The 19,501-nt window shown below is 51.0% G+C and overlaps 6 protein-coding genes across 6 annotated transcripts; 3 read left to right on the plus strand and 3 right to left on the minus strand.

The window, feature by feature from the left end:
• Positions 1 to 556: 556 nt before the first annotated feature.
• Triagg1_5351 (uncharacterized protein) lies at positions 557 to 2,090 on the plus strand (the record flags this gene model as incomplete). Its single annotated transcript, XM_062899856.1, has 6 exons — positions 557 to 575; positions 713 to 848; positions 928 to 1,029; positions 1,083 to 1,155; positions 1,219 to 1,302; positions 1,356 to 2,090. The coding sequence occupies 6 exons, from the start codon at positions 557 to 559 to the stop codon at positions 2,088 to 2,090; spliced, it is 1,149 nt and encodes a 382-aa protein (XP_062755825.1).
• Positions 2,091 to 2,790: 700 nt separating this feature from the next.
• Positions 2,791 to 3,596, plus strand: Triagg1_5352 (uncharacterized protein; the record flags this gene model as incomplete). The annotated part of the gene is made up of 2 exons (XM_062899857.1): positions 2,791 to 3,166; positions 3,226 to 3,596. 2 exons carry the CDS (start codon positions 2,791 to 2,793, stop codon positions 3,594 to 3,596), a joined length of 747 nt encoding a protein of 248 aa, XP_062755826.1.
• A 1,686-nt stretch (positions 3,597 to 5,282) lies between these two features.
• Positions 5,283 to 5,584, plus strand: Triagg1_5353 (uncharacterized protein; the record flags this gene model as incomplete). The annotated part of the gene is made up of 2 exons (XM_062899858.1): positions 5,283 to 5,369; positions 5,438 to 5,584. The coding sequence occupies 2 exons, from the start codon at positions 5,283 to 5,285 to the stop codon at positions 5,582 to 5,584; spliced, it is 234 nt and encodes a 77-aa protein (XP_062755827.1).
• A 211-nt stretch (positions 5,585 to 5,795) lies between these two features.
• On the minus strand, positions 5,796 to 7,392 carry Triagg1_5354 (CAZyme family GT69; the record flags this gene model as incomplete). The annotated part of the gene is made up of 2 exons (XM_062899859.1): positions 5,796 to 7,147; positions 7,236 to 7,392. 2 exons carry the CDS (start codon positions 7,390 to 7,392, stop codon positions 5,796 to 5,798), a joined length of 1,509 nt encoding a protein of 502 aa, XP_062755828.1.
• A 2,420-nt stretch (positions 7,393 to 9,812) lies between these two features.
• Triagg1_5355 (uncharacterized protein) lies at positions 9,813 to 10,736 on the minus strand (the record flags this gene model as incomplete). The annotated part of the gene is made up of 2 exons (XM_062899860.1): positions 9,813 to 10,319; positions 10,425 to 10,736. 2 exons carry the CDS (start codon positions 10,734 to 10,736, stop codon positions 9,813 to 9,815), a joined length of 819 nt encoding a protein of 272 aa, XP_062755829.1.
• A 645-nt stretch (positions 10,737 to 11,381) lies between these two features.
• Positions 11,382 to 18,641, minus strand: Triagg1_5356 (uncharacterized protein; the record flags this gene model as incomplete). Its single annotated transcript, XM_062899861.1, has 3 exons — positions 11,382 to 11,843; positions 11,904 to 18,176; positions 18,231 to 18,641. The coding sequence occupies 3 exons, from the start codon at positions 18,639 to 18,641 to the stop codon at positions 11,382 to 11,384; spliced, it is 7,146 nt and encodes a 2,381-aa protein (XP_062755830.1).
• Between the last annotated feature and the right edge of the window lie 860 nt (positions 18,642 to 19,501).

The following is a 19,501-nucleotide window of genomic DNA, read 5'->3' on the forward strand; positions in this document are numbered from 1 at the left end:
TATTTGACTTCTTTTTATTTTTTATTTCACTGGAGCAATTCCCCTATTTATTGCACTGCTGCAAACGCAAACTGCCACACCCGTTGCATCACTGTCCGTCACTGTTTCATTGGTGGTGTGAAGCGCTGGAAGTGAGCTGAGATCAGGCTGCCTGCCTGGCCAGGTCACTTTTTTTCTCTTTACCCTTTACTGACGCGACGCGCCACCCCCAATTTCAGATAATAAACCAGCTCAGCTCCTCCCCAGCTTTTCCTTCCCACTTCAACTCCAGCAAAATCCTCCCTTTTTTTTCTCTTTCACCTTTTTGCGCCTTCATCCACCTTTTGCGTGCGGATTTGTGAACGTTTTCATCTGCATTTTCTCGCTGGTTTTCTGTGCATCTTGCGGTCGCCTGTTGCAAAAGTCTCGCTGTACTGTACGGGCCACCGACTTTTTCCCACTTCTGTCTGCATCGTCGCATTTTAGTCTGTCTGGCCTGAAGCTTGCGAAATCAGGCTCAGCAACAGATATTTGCCTCTCTTCCATCTGGTTTCACAGCGCCCGCAATTCCGCAAACATGCCTCAGTATCGTATTGGTAAGTTCCACTGGTTTCTTTGTGGCATATATATTTTCCCATCCCCCCCCCCCCCCCTATGTCTCCCTTGCGCTGTAGACATTCCTTCGGGGCGTTGCTATCAATGTGAAAACTAAACTCGCTGTACTACCATGTAGAGATTTCGCCCAGCAACCGCGCCGGCTGCAATGACACCGTGTGCAAGAAAGAAGGCGTCAAGATCTTCAAGAACGAAATAAGATTCGGCACTTGGGTCGAGATCCAGGACCGCGGTTCCTGGAAATGGAAGCACTGGTGAGCTACTTTATTATTTCGTGATCACACCGGATTTGTATATTTTCTCAAGAGCCACTAACCTCACAATCACTTTTAGGGGCTGTGTGTCTGGATCCCAGATTGCCGGTCTTCAGGAATCCTGTGGTGGTGATCCTGATAATTATGACTTTGATGCCATTGACGGCTTTGACGAACTCAAGTAAGTCAAGGCCTCTTATATATACCGACAAAGTATGCTAACACGTCATATAGTGACGAGGATGTCAAGGAGAAGATTCGACGCTGCGTGAAGCAGGGCCACATCGATGCCGAAGACTTCAAGGGCGTGAGTTTCTTTTGTGCTGTTTACATGTTGCAAATAGTGTTTTCACAATCTGACATACCGCAGGATCCTGAGAAGAACAAGTTGGGCGAGAAGGGTATTTATCTTACCGCCAAAGAAAAGGCTGCCAAGGAGAAGGCAGCGGCCCAGGTATGCCCAAGCTTCTCTGCAATCTGCTCGACGAAGTTACTCACCTTTAATAGGACGCTGGTGAAGACGAGGCTGCTCCGGCCAAGGCCAAGAAGCGAGGCGGCAAGAAGGCTGCCAACGTCGCAGATGAGCCTAAGCCTAAGAAGGCGCAGAAGCCTAAGAATGTTGAGGCAGATGAGGAACCGCCCAAGGCCAAGTCCAAGGCGAAGGCCAAGGCCAAGGATGCAAGCGAGGAAGATGCCGGACAGTCTGCTTCTGCCAAGAGAGGACGGCCAAGAAGGTCAATCACTCAGCAGGATGAAGAGGTAGAGGGCGGAGAAGCTGAGGCGCCAGCTCCGGCCAAAAAGGCCACTAAGAAGGGATCCAAGGCAAAGGCCGCCCAAGAGCAACAGCCTGAAGAGGAAACTGTGGAAGAGGAGGCAGAGGAGGAGGAGGAGGAGGTGAAGGCTACTCCTGCCAGGGCTGCGCGTGGACGGAAGACGGCGGCTTCCAAGGAGGCGGCGGATTCCAAGGCGAAGGCGGCGACGACAGACAAGGATGAAGACGCCACAACAGCCACCCCAGTCTCTGCTCCCAGGGGTCGCAAGCGTGCCGCGGCCAAGACTGAGGACGCTGAAGAGGATGAAGCCAAGCCCCTTGTTAAGAGAGGACGCAAGTCGAGCACTCCCGCCAAGAAATCTGCCCCCGAGCCAACGGAAGAAGTTGAGGCAAAGGTGGACACTCCCAAGGCGGCGCCCAAGGTCAAAGGACGGGGTCGTCCTCGCAAATCCGATGCCTCGACGGCCTAAGGTATCACTGCGAGTGGGTGCTTATGGACGTGTTACATATGGGAATTGTGCTATATAACAAAGGGGGGAATGTTTGCGTCGACTAATAGGGGGCATGGGAGAAGGTGCAGTAATTGCCCGGAGGTTGTTTCTTTTTTTTTTTCCCCTTGATGACCCCCTGCCGTTGGTCTTGGGAAGATGGACGGTTAGGTATTTAATGAGCTGTGAATGACCGGCCTGTCGTCTTAGAGAGCAAATGTTGCTTTACTTTTAGTCCTTGATGCCATCTATGGGTTGAAGAGTCGTTGTTGAAACATGCTGCCACTCGTGTACTAGATTGATATAGCATCCATTGATTGGACCTACAACTACATGTCTTGAAGGAATACATGTACGGACTAAGGCGGCAGCTAACAGCAGCTCCAACGGCCTGTCCAGTGTGTTCTAACAGATCCAGCAGATGTTCTAGCTGTTGTTCTAGCGCCTCTATAGCTACCTGTGCCTCTACAGACGCAGCTTAGCGTGGGCAGACGTCATCAGGCACACCCCGCAATGCAAAGCTGCAGCTGTGCTATCCATTTCCAATCTCTCCACTGACATTGACTAGGTATCTTACATACCTATATTTCTGTATCCGACGTCTTGCTTCTCTACAATCTACTCCGATACCAGTCGGTTATATCGCAAACCATAGTTTAGATAACCCCAAGAGACACAAACGATGTCGACAAACACGAATCCCGACCCCGCCGCCACGGCTCCGGCCTTCATCCCCCTCGAGGCCAACCCGCAGCTCCTCACAGCGCTCATCCACAAGCTCGGCGTGTCTCCCGCGCTGCAGATGCACGACGTCTATTCTCTTACTGAGCCCGAGCTGCTAGCCTTTATCCCACGCCCGGCACTGGCGCTCCTGCTCGTGTTTCCCATATCGGCGGTCTATGAGAGCCACCGGATGGCGGAGGACAGCCTGGCGACGGAGTATAACGGCACTGGCGGCACGGAGCCGGTGCTGTGGTGGAGGCAGACGATTCGGAACGCGTGCGGGATGATGGGGCTGTTGCATGCCGTGTCGAATGGGCCGGCGAGGGAGTTTATCAGTATGTTTTTGATCTTCAAAAGTCGCAGCGGGCGCATGACGTTGACGATATTATCTTAGCCGAGGGATCTACGCTCGACGAGCTCATCAAGAAAAGCACCCCGCTGCACCCCGTCGAACGCTCCAAACTGCTCGAGCAGACGCCGGCGCTGGCCGATGCGCACAAGGCGGCTGCCACCGAGGGGGATACCCCTGCGCCGGACGCTCAGGACGACGTCGACTTGCACTACGTATGCTTTGTCAAGGCTAATGACGGTGGATTGTGGGAGTTGGACGGGAGGAGGAAGGGCCCGATTCGGAGGGGAGATTTGGATAAGAATGAGGATGTGCTGAGTGAGAATGCGTTGAACCTGGGGGTGTTGAAGTTTTTGGAGAGGGAGGGTGGTGATTTGCGGTTTAGTGCCGTGGCTTTGGCTGGGACGCTGGATTAAGTATGGGATGTTTTTGTGATGCAATACAAGAGGAGTAATGTGTCTTGGGTAGGATGTTGACGATCCTGGATTTTCTTTGAGTAATCTCCTTTGTTTTCCTTGTTTTTGGAGGTCTATTGAATAAGATGACCCCAGAGAAGATATCTAGCAATAGAAACATGACGATGAAAAGGTAGATGGTATGTGCGAAAGTAGCAAGCGAAGTTGGGGCTATTCGTTCCTAGTCTGGGATATCTGTCCACCTCATTTATCGTAGAGTACCTATATTAGCTTACGGAAACTCTTCACAGTGCGTTTAGACTTCTCTTTTACATACGCATTCTTTCTCATGGGTTTGTAAGTTTGCAAAACAAGTCTCAGCGTCTCTATCCTCGCTGTTAGTGCACCTGCTGTTGTTCTTGCTACTTCTGCGAGACAATTAATCTCACATCTCGGAGTGTTCAGCTTACATATGAGTATAGTGAGTCCCCATGAGATAGATTGTGCATGGGAATAAGTGGAGAGAGTGATGTTGACTTGATGTTGATGCTGCCTCATTAGGGAGGGTGAGATGAGGCCGAGTTGTCTGTGGAGATGCATGTGGACTCAGGCCTGCCTCTCACTTTCTATGCATGTTCTTGACGTGCTTGCTAGACACATGGAATCCAAGGGTGACTGTATTAGGTGTGGCAGCTTTGAACTCACTCTTACTTGAGGGTTTAGATATATATGCCGGGTGCTATGTATAGGCGTATATCGAGGCAGTTTAGTGTGTAAAGGCGCGAGCCGCAGTCGGAACAGGGATGTTAAACAAAAGGTTTGTTTCATCTCGAGTGTTTTTGCCTGGCTAAATATAAAAGGACCTTGACGTGGCAAGCTGCCAAAAATTCTGCAACGTGCAGGCCGGCATCTCGCAGGGACCACGACAATAAACTGGCCATCTTGACTTTTGACCTTACTCACTGCAACCAAAGTTTTCACATCTTACATACATCAACTTCACAGACACACAGTGAAAAAAAGAAAAGCAATCCGTTTATATATCACATCTCAGTTTAATTTGTTTTTGTTCTTGTTCCGCAGGCATCGGACTTTTTAGCCATTTAACCCCTTCACCCCCCCAGGCGATTAAAGTTATTGCCGTTTTGGGATGGCGTTGCTCGCGGCAGATCAAAATCGCCAAGACAAACAGGCACATGGATTAATAGGGATTAAAAACGGTTATGGATTATGCTTTTTTTTTTTCCATAGCCTGACGTCACTTTTTTCGCCAAGATTTTTTTCAAGGGTTCAAAAATCATCGCGATGACACTCTCGACTTTTCTTTTTTTTTTAACATAAACGAACGTTGATGAGCAAAAACCGTTGAAAATAATGATCTGATCTGAAATTATGGGGGTTGTGTTTCTTTGTTGGAGAAGAGATGATGTAAAAAAACGTGGGAACAATAGCCACATCTCCACAGAATAGCATCATGGTTACGCCAAAGACTTGTCGAAAGTCTCCAGTACATGACGTCAAGTGAGTGTGATGACGGAGTAATAAAGTTCAAAATCAATGAATTATAAAGAAACCGAGCTTTCCGCTGTATGCCAATTGGCAAAAAGTCTATTCTCCAATCTCTAAGAGAAAAAAGAGCAAAGCATCAACCAACACCAAACGAAGGTCCACTTCAAACAAGTCAAAAAAGACACACAAACACACATCATGCCTCGCCAAGGAGACGGTTCAAGCGACAATGGCCCCTTTGAGGAGGCCGATCACAACATTGGCCACGGCGTCACCGAAGAAGATGTAAGTTTATCCTCAAATCGATTGAAAAACAACAGCAAGAAACCTGGTTCTAACAACTTGGTATATAGAACTCAAAGGACAAGACTGCGCCTCTGCCAGAGGGCCTGCACGAGAAAGGCGCTGGCCTTGAAGGCATGAACGCGAGCGGAGGACAGAGCCAAGGCATCAAGAAGGGCCCCAACGTTGGCCAGGGCGGAAGGGGAAGCACCAATTGATGGATGAAGATGACATGGAAATTGTAATATATATATATACATGGAACTTATCCTGACATTGAAGCGATGAAGAAATAAACCAAAAAAAAATCAAATAAAACAAAAAAAGATGACAACCAATCCATGATGCATTATACAAAGAAACCAACCCCCGGTCTATATCATATACATTATATATTATTTCATTCATGCTGGCCCAATGGCTCTCTCTTCACTCAGTCAAGCTCTTGTTCCATCGCTGGAAAAACTGATCCTTCCACGTCGGCATGCACCGCACCGTATCCGGAGGCCCCTCCCACTCGATCCTGTCGCTCCTCTCGTCGTGGTTGGCGACATTGTCCGACACGAAGCCTTTCAGCTTCTTGAGCTTCCGGCCGTTGGTGATGCTGTACTCGAGGTTGACGCTGGGGACGACCGCAATCTTGCCGTAGCCTCGCCACCACATGTCCTTGCAGAACAGCACGGGCTCGCCCTGGAAGCACTCGCCCGTCTTGTCGTAGTTTGTCCGGAACTTGAGGCCCTCGGCAATGGGCTGGGCGCTGAAGACGGTGGCGCCGTTCCAGCACGCAAAGGCCTGGAAAGGGCGCATCGATTCAAAGCGGGATTTCGTGTCCGGCGCGTTCCAAAAGAGGTTGTGAGCCTCGCCCCAGTTGCCGTTGGACGGGATGTGGAAGAAGGAGTCGCCGTTGATGCCTCGCGCGATCCAGACGTCGTAAAAGGTGGGATCGTCGCCCGAGTACGTCCAGTCCATGGCGCACGTCATGTCGGCGTTGAGCGTCTTCTTCTGCAGAATCAGCTCGAGGATGTCCTCGGGGCACGCCGCCACGTCGTTGAGGAAGATGACGCTGGCGTCGTCCGCCATGGGCAGCGTCCCCTGGTAGATGGGCTCCAGGGGCATGTTTCGCAGCGCGGCGAGCTTGGCGATGCGGTTGCCCTCGGCCGAGTGGACCGTGGACGAGTTGTAGATGTAAGTGACGCCCAGGGCCTCGAGGCTGGGCCGGAGGGCGGCGAGCACGTCTCCGGTGCCGTCGGGGGAGTCTCCCTCTACAATGGAGAGGGCACATGACTGAGGGCCGAGGAACTGGATGACCTCGACGATGCTGCCGATGAGACGGGGGAGTAGTTTGATGCAGTTTCTCAAGTCGAGGGCGAAGAAGTACCGGATCTCGACGTCGGGGTTTATGTGCGATAGTGAGCGAGGAAGAGCAGCGGGAGGAGTACTGGAAGGCGATGGTGATGACGGCGAGTCTGGTAGAGATGAAGCCAGCGATGAGTCTGAAGCTGAAGCTGAAGCTGAGGGTGAGGGCGAAGATGTGGACAGAGAGGAATGAGGCGATGAGGATAGCGGCAGAGAGGAAGACGAGGACGGATACGTCGAAGAGGATGGCACCGGAGGAGGCGAAGACGGTGCCGGTCGTTTCGGTGAAGGCTTTCCAGACTTGAGGGACTTGTAACGTGTCACGTTGAGGGCCGGGCATTCGAGATTGGCCAGCCTCGAGGTCGGCTTGACGCTATAGATGGCCTCGAGGTACTCGCTAATGTTTTCCGCCGGCAGGATTGCGCCTGGGACAGTTCAGGTCAGAGCCTCGTTCTCGTTCCCCCCCAATTGCACTGTGTCTGGTCTGCGCCGAGCTTTCTTTCCCTTACTTACCATTGTGTATAACCTCCTTGGAGAGCTGCTTGTAGGGGATCGGGCGTCTCTGCGAGCTGGGGAACCACGACAGGCGATCGCGCCCAATGTATAAGCTCCCAAGCAGCAGAAGAACTATAAACGGAGCCGCCACCAACGGCAACCTTGTTCTACGCATTTCAAGGGGGAAGAAAAGACTTGGCACCGCGAAAGAAGAAGAGAGGGTAAAGGGGGAGGAAAGATGTAAGAAACCCTTCTTCGACTTCTCGGGAGCAAAAGTGTTTTTGACGGAAAAAAAAGGCTTATTGGTTTAAAAAGGAAAAAAAGTCAAAAAACCAGAACAAGGGCGGCGTGTCCACGATAGGAGAAGAACAGGAACAAGTCCAGCCACAGGAGAGCTCCAAAAAAGAAGGGTTATGGCAGAGAGAGAGAGAGGCTGTGTAAGAATATCTGCTGCTTGACTGCTTTGATTTGGATCCTTCGGCTATCGGACAGCAAGGCGGTGGGTCGTCGATGTGGTGATAGTATTCGCAACTTCTCAAGTGCTTACTTTTTGCTCAACCGGATAGGATAGTACTCGTAATAGTAATATATGCGAGGAGTAATTAGGTCAGAGAACTGCGGCAGCATTTGCTTTTGCTTTTGCTTGTTGGGTTCCTTGCAAAAAAAAAAAAAAAAAAAGCCAAAGTGGACTCTGGGCCAGCGGATACGCCGGGCTGATACGAGGAAATTCCATGTCAAGCATCGCACGGCTTTTTATGCACCTGGCGAACCTTTGGGGATGGATGGACTGACTGACTTGAAGCGGAATAGGCCAATGCAGTGGACAGCTGCGAGACAAGACACGGTGTGACAGCATCTCGCTTCCTGCGCACTCGCATAGGAGGAGAGAGAAGCAGAAGCAGAAGCAGCAGAGCGAGGGGAGTGTTTTGTTCTGGCCCTTGTCTTGTCTTGCCTGTCTGTGATGCAACTCCTCCTCCTCCTCCTCCTCCTCCATCACCACCATCCTCCATCACCACCATCCTCCATCACCACCATCCTCCATCACCATCTCTTTTGCTTTTTTATTCACTCACCCTCAGGCAGCCCAGCTCGCAAATCTCGTATACCAACTAGCCCCAGAAAAAAGAAACCCTGGACACTTTCCCAACCATCTGGAACGGCCTCTCCAGCGGCAGGATACGAGATCAAGCTCAGGGCGATTGGCCGCCTCGAGCCGTGGGCAAGGGCTATTTGGCGTCAGGCTAAGCCCCCCACTGGTCAAGCCGAGCTGTCTCCAGAGCATGGGGCTTGGGGGGAAAAGACGCCACTTCAGCCCTTTTGTCCGCAGGTGCTACGGATATTACATGTGAATGAAACGGAAGGGGAAAAGAAAGAAGGAAGAAGAGATGGGAAAATAATCCGTGGGCTACGCGCGCATCAGGCACAGCACGGCGAGCAAGGGGTCTTTGTTGTCTTTTGGGCTTAGCCACACTTCAACTCTGTCGGACAATCTCGTGACAGCAGCGAAAAGGGCGGGCTAACTGTGGCGAGCTTCCATTCTCATCTCATTGTCATTGTCATTGTCATTGTCACTTCTCACGGTAACACGTTGTTTTTCCCACCACGAGAGGGCATGGCATCACATCACCTGTTGGAGGCGGATTGGTCGACGTTGGGGGGGGGGGCATCGTGGCAAGCTGTTGTTTATGCCGCACAATGGCTGAATGGACAGACAGACAGACAGACAGACAGACAGACAGAGAGAAACAGAGACAGCGAAAACGGGGTGCTGTTTGCGAATGTCTGAGATGCTAACGAGACCCTTGTCCGCTGTTATCGGGCAGACTAGCCCAGGACGGGAAGAACAAATGCTTGTTTTTTTCTCTTGGATACGAGGGGTGTAGAGGGTGTGGATCCAACCTTATGTACATACTGCCGTTCGAGTCAAAAGTTCACAAGTGCAAAAGGTTTGTCGGAGAGAGACATGAGATGGCGTCGTGACAAAAGGTCTATAGACATCAATTGGATCGATCGTTACATAACACTCAATCAGACGATTGATTGGTCTGGTGGTCTAGTGGTATGATTCTCGCTTAGGGAAAACCCTACAGCTGATATGCGAGAGGTCCCGGGTTCAATCCCCGGCCAGACCCTTTCTTTTTTTACTTCTTCTCTCTTTCTTCTCTTTTTCGTTCTTCCTTTCCAGCTGGGTGGGTTAGTTTAGCTGCGGCGATTGCCTCATTGGGTAAAAGATCTATAAAAAGCACCAGACTCCATCCGTACCTGTCAGTGCTCACTCATCCATCCCCATCCCGTACAAGGACGAATAAAAAGGCCAGCAGAAATTTCTCTCTTTGAGCTCGGCGGTTTTGCCCTTGTCAACCAGACGAACCAATCGTTCAACTCTTATCCGTCACTAGTTGCCGGCGATTGTCTCATCAATGCAGGTTATTAAATCATACAGGCAGGGGTGGAACAAAGGGTTATACGAGGTTGATACTATCTCGAGTTGATTCATTGCTACCCAACTAAACTCCCTCAGACCATGTGTATGCAAAGACTCATTGTTTTTTAAATTAATTTTCAATCAAAAAAAAAAAAACTCCCTCACTCATATCACAGTCTCCTTCGGCGGTTACTCGAAATGCTTCGGCCCCCGGACATGAAGTATCCGCGAGCTGCCCGCGGATACGAGTACACATGATGAGTCCGTCTCGTCGGCGCCTCTTGGCCCGCACCCGCGCGAGGCGGAACTCTCCCAGCTGCCGCTGCCGCAGATGAAGAAGAGCCCTGGCCAACCGCGGCATGAGTAGAAGTGGCAGCGTTGCTGTTGCTGTTGCTCCGGAATACGCGTGACTGTGACCGGCGCTGGACGTCTTCCAGCACGCGGATCCACGATCGAAAATGGCGGAGGTTTTCTTCCTCCTGGTGAAGCCTTCTGGTCGTGGCCACGATGCGCTCCGTGAGGCTGCGATAAGCAGCGGGCGTTGCCGTGGTGTTGTTGTTGTTGTTGTTGTTTGTGTTTGTGTTGTTTCGAGACGAAATGCCGTTGCCTTGCTGCCGGGTTTCGCCGCGTCTGTGCTGTCCGTGGCGGTGATGATGATGACGGTAATCTCGCCGAAGCTATACACATCAAATCTCATCATCAGTCATCCGAAACCACACTCTCAGCCAATGACTTCAATCAAATCTCATCAACAGCCCCAGAAACATCAATAACAAGCTTACATCTCTCTCCTCAGCCCTACGACCCCCTCCCACATACTCCGCCCTCCCCCTACGCAACAACGCATCTCGCCTCGCCCAACACGCCGAGCAATCGCTCAGGCACGCATCATCATCGTCGTCGTCGTCGTCTTCACCGCTGCTCTCAGAGCTAGAGCAGCTCGACGCACAGCTCGAGCAGCAGCACGTCGAGCCCGAATACTCGGACCCCGACTCCCGCTCCTCCGACACGAGCACGTACCCCGTCCTCATCGGGTCGCGACCAAGTCGTTGGAATCTAGCGCCGTGGTCGTAGTTTCTGCCGCTGCCCGTCATTTTTTATGAATAACAACTCTTGATGCAAAGTTAGTAGTCTTCGAGAATCGAAAAATAGGGGACAAGAAAAGGGGGACTGAAGAGTCTCTAGAGGCACGGTTCAAGGGCCAGCTGGATCTCCATCTACATCTGCGAATCTACAGCTCCCATCTCAGGGGTTTAGGCCTCTAAATAGCCATCAGCAAAAGTAACAAATACCCGATTACGACGCTACAAATGTTTGCGTTGCACTTCCTTCATCCCTCGGCAACATACACAACAACATGTAATACCTGTCATACGCCTACTCCCTTCAAGTCAGCCATCTATCTGTCCACAGTCACGCTCACTAGGAAACGCATAGCCAATATTTTCCATCCGTCTCTCATTAACTAATATCGTACTCATTATATAATGTAACATAACATCATCCCCCCTTAATCATGAACAATGGCAATCCCATATGATACAGAGCCTGCCTGCAGCTGATGACGACTTGCTACCGTCCTCCCCTCCCCTCCCCTCCCCTTCCCTTCCCCCTCCCCCCTTATCCCGATACCCAATTACACAAGACTGTCCCACAAACCTGTCGCAAAACGCCATGCTTCATCAATGTTTCCGCGCCTTCTCCTTCATTCGGCAGACGTCATTCGTGTTCCGGCAGCTTTACAGAAAGCCCTTGGTCATACTAGGAGCTCTGTTTAGGCTGCTGTTTCTTTGGGGAACATCAATGAGTGTCGAATCCTCACCTTCACTGCCAGTTCTCCAGGTGACGCCTCGGCCCCGGACACTTCCCACTGGCGCTGAGCCCTTCTCCATACGAAGGCCCTTCCACCCCTCCAGCTCTCGCTCCAGGCGGTGACACTTCTCTTTCTCTTCGCGCAATTCACGCTCGGCGCGACGAGCTGAGAGCTGGTTCGTCGACTCCGACGCTTGCAGCTCATCGATTGTCTTGAGAAGCTTGTCGACCCTGTCGCGCATGCGGTTCACGTCATCAGTAAGCTGAAGGTTTTGCTTATCCTTACGCTCAATCTGCGTCTGTAGATCCTTCACGTTACGATCCACGTTTCGAACAGAGCGCTGAGACTTGTTCTTTTCTTCTTCATGGCTGTCCAATTGCGATTCAAGCTGGCGCGTAGTTAGTATATACATACCGTAAATCTTTCTCGGGGGGAGGGAGTAGCCTACCTCTTGGATGCGCTTATGCAAAAACTTAATGTCCTGGCTGCCACTCGAATAGCCCTTAGTTTCAAGGTCTATCAGTTTGAGTTGTGCCTCGCTCAAGCTCTTCTCTAGAGACGTCTTCTGTTTCTGTAAGCCCGCAGCATTCTCGCGTTCAGCTGCCACGTCCTTCTGAATCTCAATGGCCAGTGCCTCAGCGCGTCGCATCTTCTCCACTGCGGCGAGAGCAATGTCCTCTTGTCGGGCAAGACTGGTCTTCAAGTTTAGGATTTCCTTGTCCATGCCCGCGGCGTCACGGAGTGATGGACTTCCACCCTTGACAAGCTCATCGTAACCTGCCTTGGCTTCTTCGAGACGAGCTTCGACGCCCTTCTTCTCCCGGATAAGGAGGTCGCGCTCGGTGGTGATTTCGTCCACGCTCGATCGAAGAGTCCTCACCTGCGACAACAGCGAAACGATCTTGCTTTGAGCCTCGTTATGCGCGCTGACTGCCTCATCACGCGACGAGGCCACGTCGACCAATGTAGATTCCAGTCGAGCCTTTTCCTTGGACCATGTTGAGCTGTTTAGCACCTCGTCATCCCACTTCGACCTAAGCTCATCAAGTTCTTCCCGAAGCCTAGTAATCTCCGCTTGCTTGAACAGCTTCTCTTCTCGAGCAAGGTCGAGCTCCTTGGCCAGGGTAGCAAACTCGGTTTGATACTTCTTGCGAGTTTGCTCCATGCTCGACTCCTTGTCCTCAATCTCCATGGCCCGTTGATTACGGTAGTCTTCCAGCTCGTGTTGAAGCCGCCTTCTGGCTTGCGTTGCAGCGTCCAAGTCGGTTGACAGGTCTTCCACCCTGCCCTCGAGGCGATGGTTTTGGCCTTGCAAATCTTCAATCAAAGCATCCATCCTTTGCCTCTCAGACATGACTTCAATGTAAGTTTCTTCTGCCTCCTTGGCCTGCGACTTGGCAAACTGCTCTGCTCTCGTCGCTTTCAAAACAGCGATTTCGGCCTGCTCAAGCTTGCTAAAGTACTCATCCGCTCGGCCCCTGTACATCTCTAGGCTGGAGGATACGTCGGCAAGCCTGGACGTCTCTGCATCGAGTCTGATCTGGAGGTCGGTGAAGTCTTGCAATAACTGACTTCGGCTTTGGGCCTCCTGCTCGCGTGCGGCAGTCATCTCCTGAAGGTCAGATTGTGAATCTCGGAGCTCGACTTCCAGTTTCGCCCGATCATGACGCATCTTGTCGAAATGAGCCTTCACTTCGGTGAGTTCAGCCACAGCATCCTTGTGGCTATGCAAAAGGGATCTGCGTGCTTCTTCTTGGCTATTGAAGATATCCAAAAGCTCCTCATGAGAGCGTGTTTGGATATCCCGCAGAGAGAGCTCACCAGCTCGCATGCTCTTCTCCAAAGCAGCCACTTTCTTAGTCGAATCGTCCAACATGTCATGAAGGCGATTGTTGGCCTTTTCAAGCTTCTGTACTCGCAGGATTGATGCTTCGTCTTCGTATGCATCATCAGATCCTGAGTTCCGATCAAGTTGGCTCTGGAGTTTTCGGTTCTGCATCTGAGCAAGCTGCAGCTGACTCTGGAGGTCCTCGATTTCTGCTTTTAGTTCGAACCCATTCCTGATATCAGATGCGCCAAAGCCTTTCTCAGACTGAGAAAGATCCTGGGAATTGGCATCATGGAAGCGCCGGCCAGCCCCCACGCCATTTGAATTGGAATGCAGGCCGGCCTTGCCAGACTTCTTCACCCCGGGAGACCCTTGGAAAGGCGCCTCGTTTGGATGCAACTCTCCAAGTCCTGGTCGGCTTGGGCTCTCATTTCTCAATGCCCTCATCTCATTCAACTGGCTTTCCGCATTCGTCCTGGCTACGCTTTGGACTCGCAGTTTCTGCTGTAGTTCCTCAACCATACGGACGAGGTCAAAGTTCTTGAGCAAAGCCTTCTCGTTACTGGAATTCGTCTGGGGGACTTGGACCTCGGGGTCAACCATTTTGAGTGCCTTGAGCATCTGAGATCTCATATCTTCCAGCTCCTTATCTCGTGAGTCTATGGATGCTTGCAACGTGCGTACTGTAGACTGTGTTTGGTTTCGCAGTTGTCGCTCCGACTCCACCAGTCGATTCGCTTCCGCCAGCTGGACGGTAAAGTTGGAAGAGGCCTTCTCCGCATTCCTACTAGCTTTCGCCTCCCTCGCAACCTCGTGATTAAGATCTTCTAGGTTGAGGTGAAGCTTCTCTAGCTTCTTCTCCAAAGTTGCAACGTTGAGCTGAGCATCGCCTAATTGTTTGTTCAGTTTTGCGTTTTGGTCTTCTAGCTTCGTCTTTTCTCCACGAAGGGACAGAAGCTGGCTCCGAGAGGCCTCTGTTGCGCGAGAGCTGGATCTAGCAATTTCGAGGCCCTTCTGCTGCAGCTTGTTGAGTAAAGTTTTGTTGTCGTTTTCTGACGCCGCAAGCCGACTCTTTACTGTGTTGAGCTCACGTTCCATTCTCTCCTTTGCCTGATCATTTTTCAACCCAAATTCTCCGGACGTGAGGATGAGCTTGTTGAGCTCCTCAACTTGGCGATTCAGCTTGTTGCATTCCTCTTCGAACCATTGGAGACGCTCTTGGGCGGCTTCGAGGTCTTTTCGAAGGCTGGCTTCTCTTTCGCGTGCCGCCTTCGAAGCTTGGCGTTCACCAGCCATCTCGGCCTGTAAACGAGCCTCTTCCGCTTCTGTTTTGGCCACGCGAAGCTTTCGAATCTCGTCTCTGGCCTCGTCCCGCTCTTTTTCGACCAAGGTTCGCGCCTCCATGGTTCGCCTCAAGGTATCTTGCTGGACATACATTTCCTTCTCGATGATGATCTTTGCGTCATTCAGGCGATCAAACTCATCCTTGAGCGCCTGGTACTTGTGCTCTCCGAGCAGTAGGACGTCATCTCGAGACTGTCGTTCTCTGCTGAGTTCCATTTTCGTCTGATAGAGCTCGTCCTGGAGATCCTTGATCTGAGACTCAAGAACTTTACGGTTCTTCTCAGCCTGCGCGTCCTCAGACAGCCGAGTTTCAAGCAAAACTTTGGCATCCTGTGCCTCGCGTTCTAGCTGTACTTGCTTGGACCTCAGCGCCACAAGTTCAGCTTGAACATCGCGGAATTTGGCAGCATTCTTCTCCATATCTTCCGTAAGAGCCCTCTTTTGCTCTTCGAGGCTTCGGCGCTCGGCTTCCGACTGCCGTTTATCATCGCGCAGCAATGCCAGCTCGCTTTCCTTGGATCGGACAAGGTCTTCGTAGTCTGTTGATGTTTTCGAAAGCTCCGCAAGTTGCTCGTGTACTTCTTGGTTCTCTCGAGTCAGGCGAACCTCTCGCACTTTGGCAGCGTCGAGATCTTTTTGCGCAGTGAACAGCTTGACTTCGAGATCTTGGTCCAGCTTGAGCAATTTATCCTCCAAATCCTTGGCTTTTCGATCTTTGAGAGCCAGTTGACTTTGGAGCATCTTGATTTCACCTTCCATAGCAGTCTCTTTGTCAGTATGCTCAGATTGTCTCCGAGATAGATCGTTGATGGCCGCCTCGAGCTCCGCTGCTTTGGCTGACAAGCGTGTCTTTTCCTCTTCGAGCCTAGAGATGAGGGAAGCCGCCTGTTCAAGTTGCGCACGATATTTCTCAACTTCCTGCTCTGCTCGGTTCTTTGCCTCCATCAGGTTGTCCAGCTGGTCTTCTAGTCTTTCTTGATCTTCGAGTGCGCCTGCTAACTTCTCTTCCAATTCATCCTCGCGATCTTGAAGTCGCATGAAAATCTCTTCCTTGTCCAAAGCAAGGGCGCGTTCGCTCTCCAGAGTTTTCTGGATGCGAGCAATCTCAGCTTGGCAATTCCTCCTTTCGTCCTCCAGTTTCTGGCGGCTCTCTAGCTCAAGACGCATCTTCTCACTTAGGTCTTTGATCATGGCATCTCGCTTCTTCACTTCGGCTGCAGTTCTAGTGGCGCCGAGGAGAGGCCTCATCTTTACAATGAGCTGCCACCATGGGTTTCCAACGAGATCGAGATATACCTGGAAGTTCCTCTGGATAATTCGGGTTGCTTCAGTACGGAAAAGCCGTTTATGGGCTGCGCGGCGGCGAATATATCCCCTAGCTACCGATTGAAATCGAGCCATAATCTGAGTAATGAGAGCATCGCGCTGCTCTTCCAATTCTGCTAAAAGGCCGGCTCGGAAGAAGACTTTTGTGAGACCAACACGGTACATGGTCTTGTCAAGACCGAGCCTCTCAAGCATAAGAGAGGCCACAACTTGGCCATCTGGATGGCCCTTTGGTACATCAGGACAAAGCACTTCGTATCGCTGGCGGAATTCGGTAAAGGGCAATCGATTGGGAAAGCCGGTTCGGGCAATTCGAATACCTTCCAACACACCGTTACATCGGAGCTGGTCCAAAACCAGTAATTTGTCAAACAGCTTCGGTCGCTTTTTGTAGTTGGGCAGTATACAACGAACGAAGTGAGGGTGTGTAGACTGAAGCTGAGACATCAAGTTGTGAAGCTGTTCTTTGTGCCTCTGGGCCACCGTTCGGAATAGGCCCTTTTTGACGCGGCTCCTCCGTCCGCCGTGATCATCATCGGAATCGGCACAGTCTACAAAAAGATTTGCAATGTGCTGATCAGTCGAAGCTGCCAACAAGCGCGTAATGTTGTTGTTTAGAGGATCTTTATTCTTTTCGAGCCAGTCCTCGGTGGAGTACTCGACTTCAGCAGCGTAGTGAGTGAGGATGAAGCCCTGGCCTAGCCGAGAGGGGCGGTATTTTGTAGACTTCTTGTCCCATAAAGAGTTCAGCTTCTCCGTGAAAGACTTATCGGTGGCTTTGGGCATGACGCAGTCTTCGTCCAGGCAAGAGAAAATTCCTATTGGATTTGGCAGCTCAATCAAATCGATAGTTGGTTGTAAATCCCGACCAAAATCAATGAATTGCCACTCGATTTGCTCGCGGGCATACTCCTCTTGTTCAAGGACAAACATGTGATGGTTGAAAAATTGCTGGAGCTTTTCGTTGGAATAGTTGATAAGCAGTTGCTCAAAGCTGTTCTTTTCAAAGATTTCGAAACCAGCAATATCAAGAACACCGATGAATCTAGAGTCTTCTAAACCCATGCCAGTACGGTCGAGTTGGCGATTGATTCGAGCTACAAGGTCACTAAATCCTCGCTCATATATACCCTTTGCGAGAGCGTCCAAGCTGAGTCGAACCTGCTCGGGAGTCTGAACCTTCTCAACCCATTCGCGTCCAGCCTTCACCTTGGGGTGTAACAGGCCTTGGAGGAACGGGTCGAGTGGCACACCAAGCAGCTTGCAAACCTTTGCAGCTTGTAATTTGGCATCCGAAGCCAGTCTAGCCTGGTCTGCACTCCGGCTCTCCTTGATAACATCAATGTTTCCCAGGTGCAGTACCGCGGCGATGGTGCTAAGAATTGACAGTTGATCTTGATTAGAGAAGCCGATAACTTCAAAGGCTTCCAGAAGCGCATTCCACTCCTCTTGGTCGGACACTCCAGCCACGCTATCGTGTCCGTTGCGAGTGTAGGCAAAATCACCGATATCCAGTCCATCCAAAAGCAGATCTCTTCTAAGTTTGGGATCTGCTCCCTTCAGAATTTGATAAAAAATGTGATAATTTCTCTCCTGCGCATTCACCCTCACGACTCTGGACTTTTCAAGGAGATACCAGTCGATAAACGCTCCAGTAATAGCGCCGTCTCGACTGAACTCGATTCGGATAAATTTACCAAATCGTGACGAGTTGTTGTTTCTCACAGTCTGAGCATTTCCAAACGCCTCTAGAATAGGGTTGGCGCGGAGAATTTGCTCCGAGAGGTTTGTGTGCTGGGATTGATTTTTGATCGGAGACTCGGATTGTGCAACTGCCGCCAAATACTGAATAACTTTTTTGGTGTTTTCTGTCTTTCCCGCACCAGATTCGCCAGTGACTAGAATACTCTGATTATAACCTTCTTCGACCAGATTGCGGAACGCCTCATCAGCCATGGCAAAGATGTGAGGCTTCGTATCGTCTCGGCTGCGACCTTTATACATGTTGACATAATCGTTGGAATAAATCGGCAAGGGGCAGTATGGATTGACGGTAACAAGAAAGAGGCCTGAATAAGTGTAGATGAGGTCTGATTGGTATCGCGTGTGCAGGTTGTGAACGACCGACGCCTCATTCAAATGGGTCAACTCGGCCATATCGTTTGCCTTGTCGAATTTGGCGGGGTTCACTTTATCAACACTCTCAGCATCAACTTCGCGTTGCTATATACCTTCGTTAGCAAAATTACGCATGCACATGCTGGAGAGATAACTTACAGCTCCATTATCAGTCTGCACCAAGATTTTGTTATCCTCTAATTCCTCAATGACCCAACCTTTCACGAAAGCTTCCTGAGGGTCCTTAAGCCAGACATATCGCTTGCCAGAAAAGTCGTTCTCGCCCTCAATGCTTTTGACAGCATCCTGGGCCTGCCTCAGGTCCTCTTCTTCCTTGATGAAGGAGGGGGCAAAGGTGTTTGTGTTTGAGCTCGTCCCAGCCCTTGAGTCGGTTCGACTGTGTCTTGATACTATGCCAGCTGGGACAATGGCTGTACCAAAGGAGCTGCTGGCTCGAGGCCGCGCAACCGAAGCTGTGGAGGCCGTAGAAGCTGTAGGTGGCGGTGTCGACACGCTGGGAGAGATCGTGGGCGAGGCGAAGAGAACAGACTTTGGCCTAGAGGAGGGCATTGCTTGTGAGGGAGAGGTGTTTCTCGCAAACGGATTGCTCCGCCGCGGCCCCGACCCATTAGGTGTGAAAGACATTGTTGATTATCGACCAAAGTTTCAAGACCAACTCATACCGATATGCTGCAAAGCAGTGGCGTTGATGTTGGCCCGTAACGTAACTTTCGGTCGCTGGATAGGAGGCGGCACAATGGAAACTTAGAGAGAGAACGAGGCGTTGCTAGTTGAATAGAAAAGAGAAAAAAGATAGTACAAGAAAGATGCACAGGCACTTTGGCCAAAATTAAAGCATCGGAAACGAGTATAGAAACACAATCAACAATGAGGTGCGGTGACAACTGGGGGAGCTCCGTAAATGTATACATCCATGCAGCTTACAGCACCTGGTTGCTGGGGCGAGACCCCGCGGAAGTAAACAGAGGCGCTGCACGTGACTCGAGCAATCGCGATAACAACGGTTATCAACGAACTAGTCCCAGGACAGAATAGCACGGTTTCCTCCACATCTAGCTGATCTCTTTTGCTCAGGCAAACGAAATTAACCTTTTTCATCCCACAAGGCTGGCAATCATCGCGTCAATACTCCCTCATTCGCGCTCTGCAAAAAGATATCTAGTCTAATGCGCCAGGCTTTTCCCATCCGTTTCGATAGTCGGGAATAATTTGGCTCTGGGTTTTTTTTTTCTTCCGTCCTGGTCAGGCGTCTCCGCTTCCGGTGTCGCTTGGTTCCTCCTGCCTGGATGAATCGTTTGTTGCCTCGACCTCGACCTCGATATCGATATCGACTTCCAAAGCAACCCCAACCAAGGGTCTCTACAAGCTATCAGCAACCCCCGCGCATGCGCTCACAATTAGCTCCAACA

The sequence above is a fragment of the Trichoderma aggressivum genome, assembly GCF_033847375.1.
Source record: "Trichoderma aggressivum f. europaeum strain CBS 100526 chromosome Unknown scaffold_018, whole genome shotgun sequence".
NCBI classification, from domain to species: Eukaryota; Fungi; Ascomycota; class Sordariomycetes; order Hypocreales; family Hypocreaceae; genus Trichoderma; species Trichoderma aggressivum.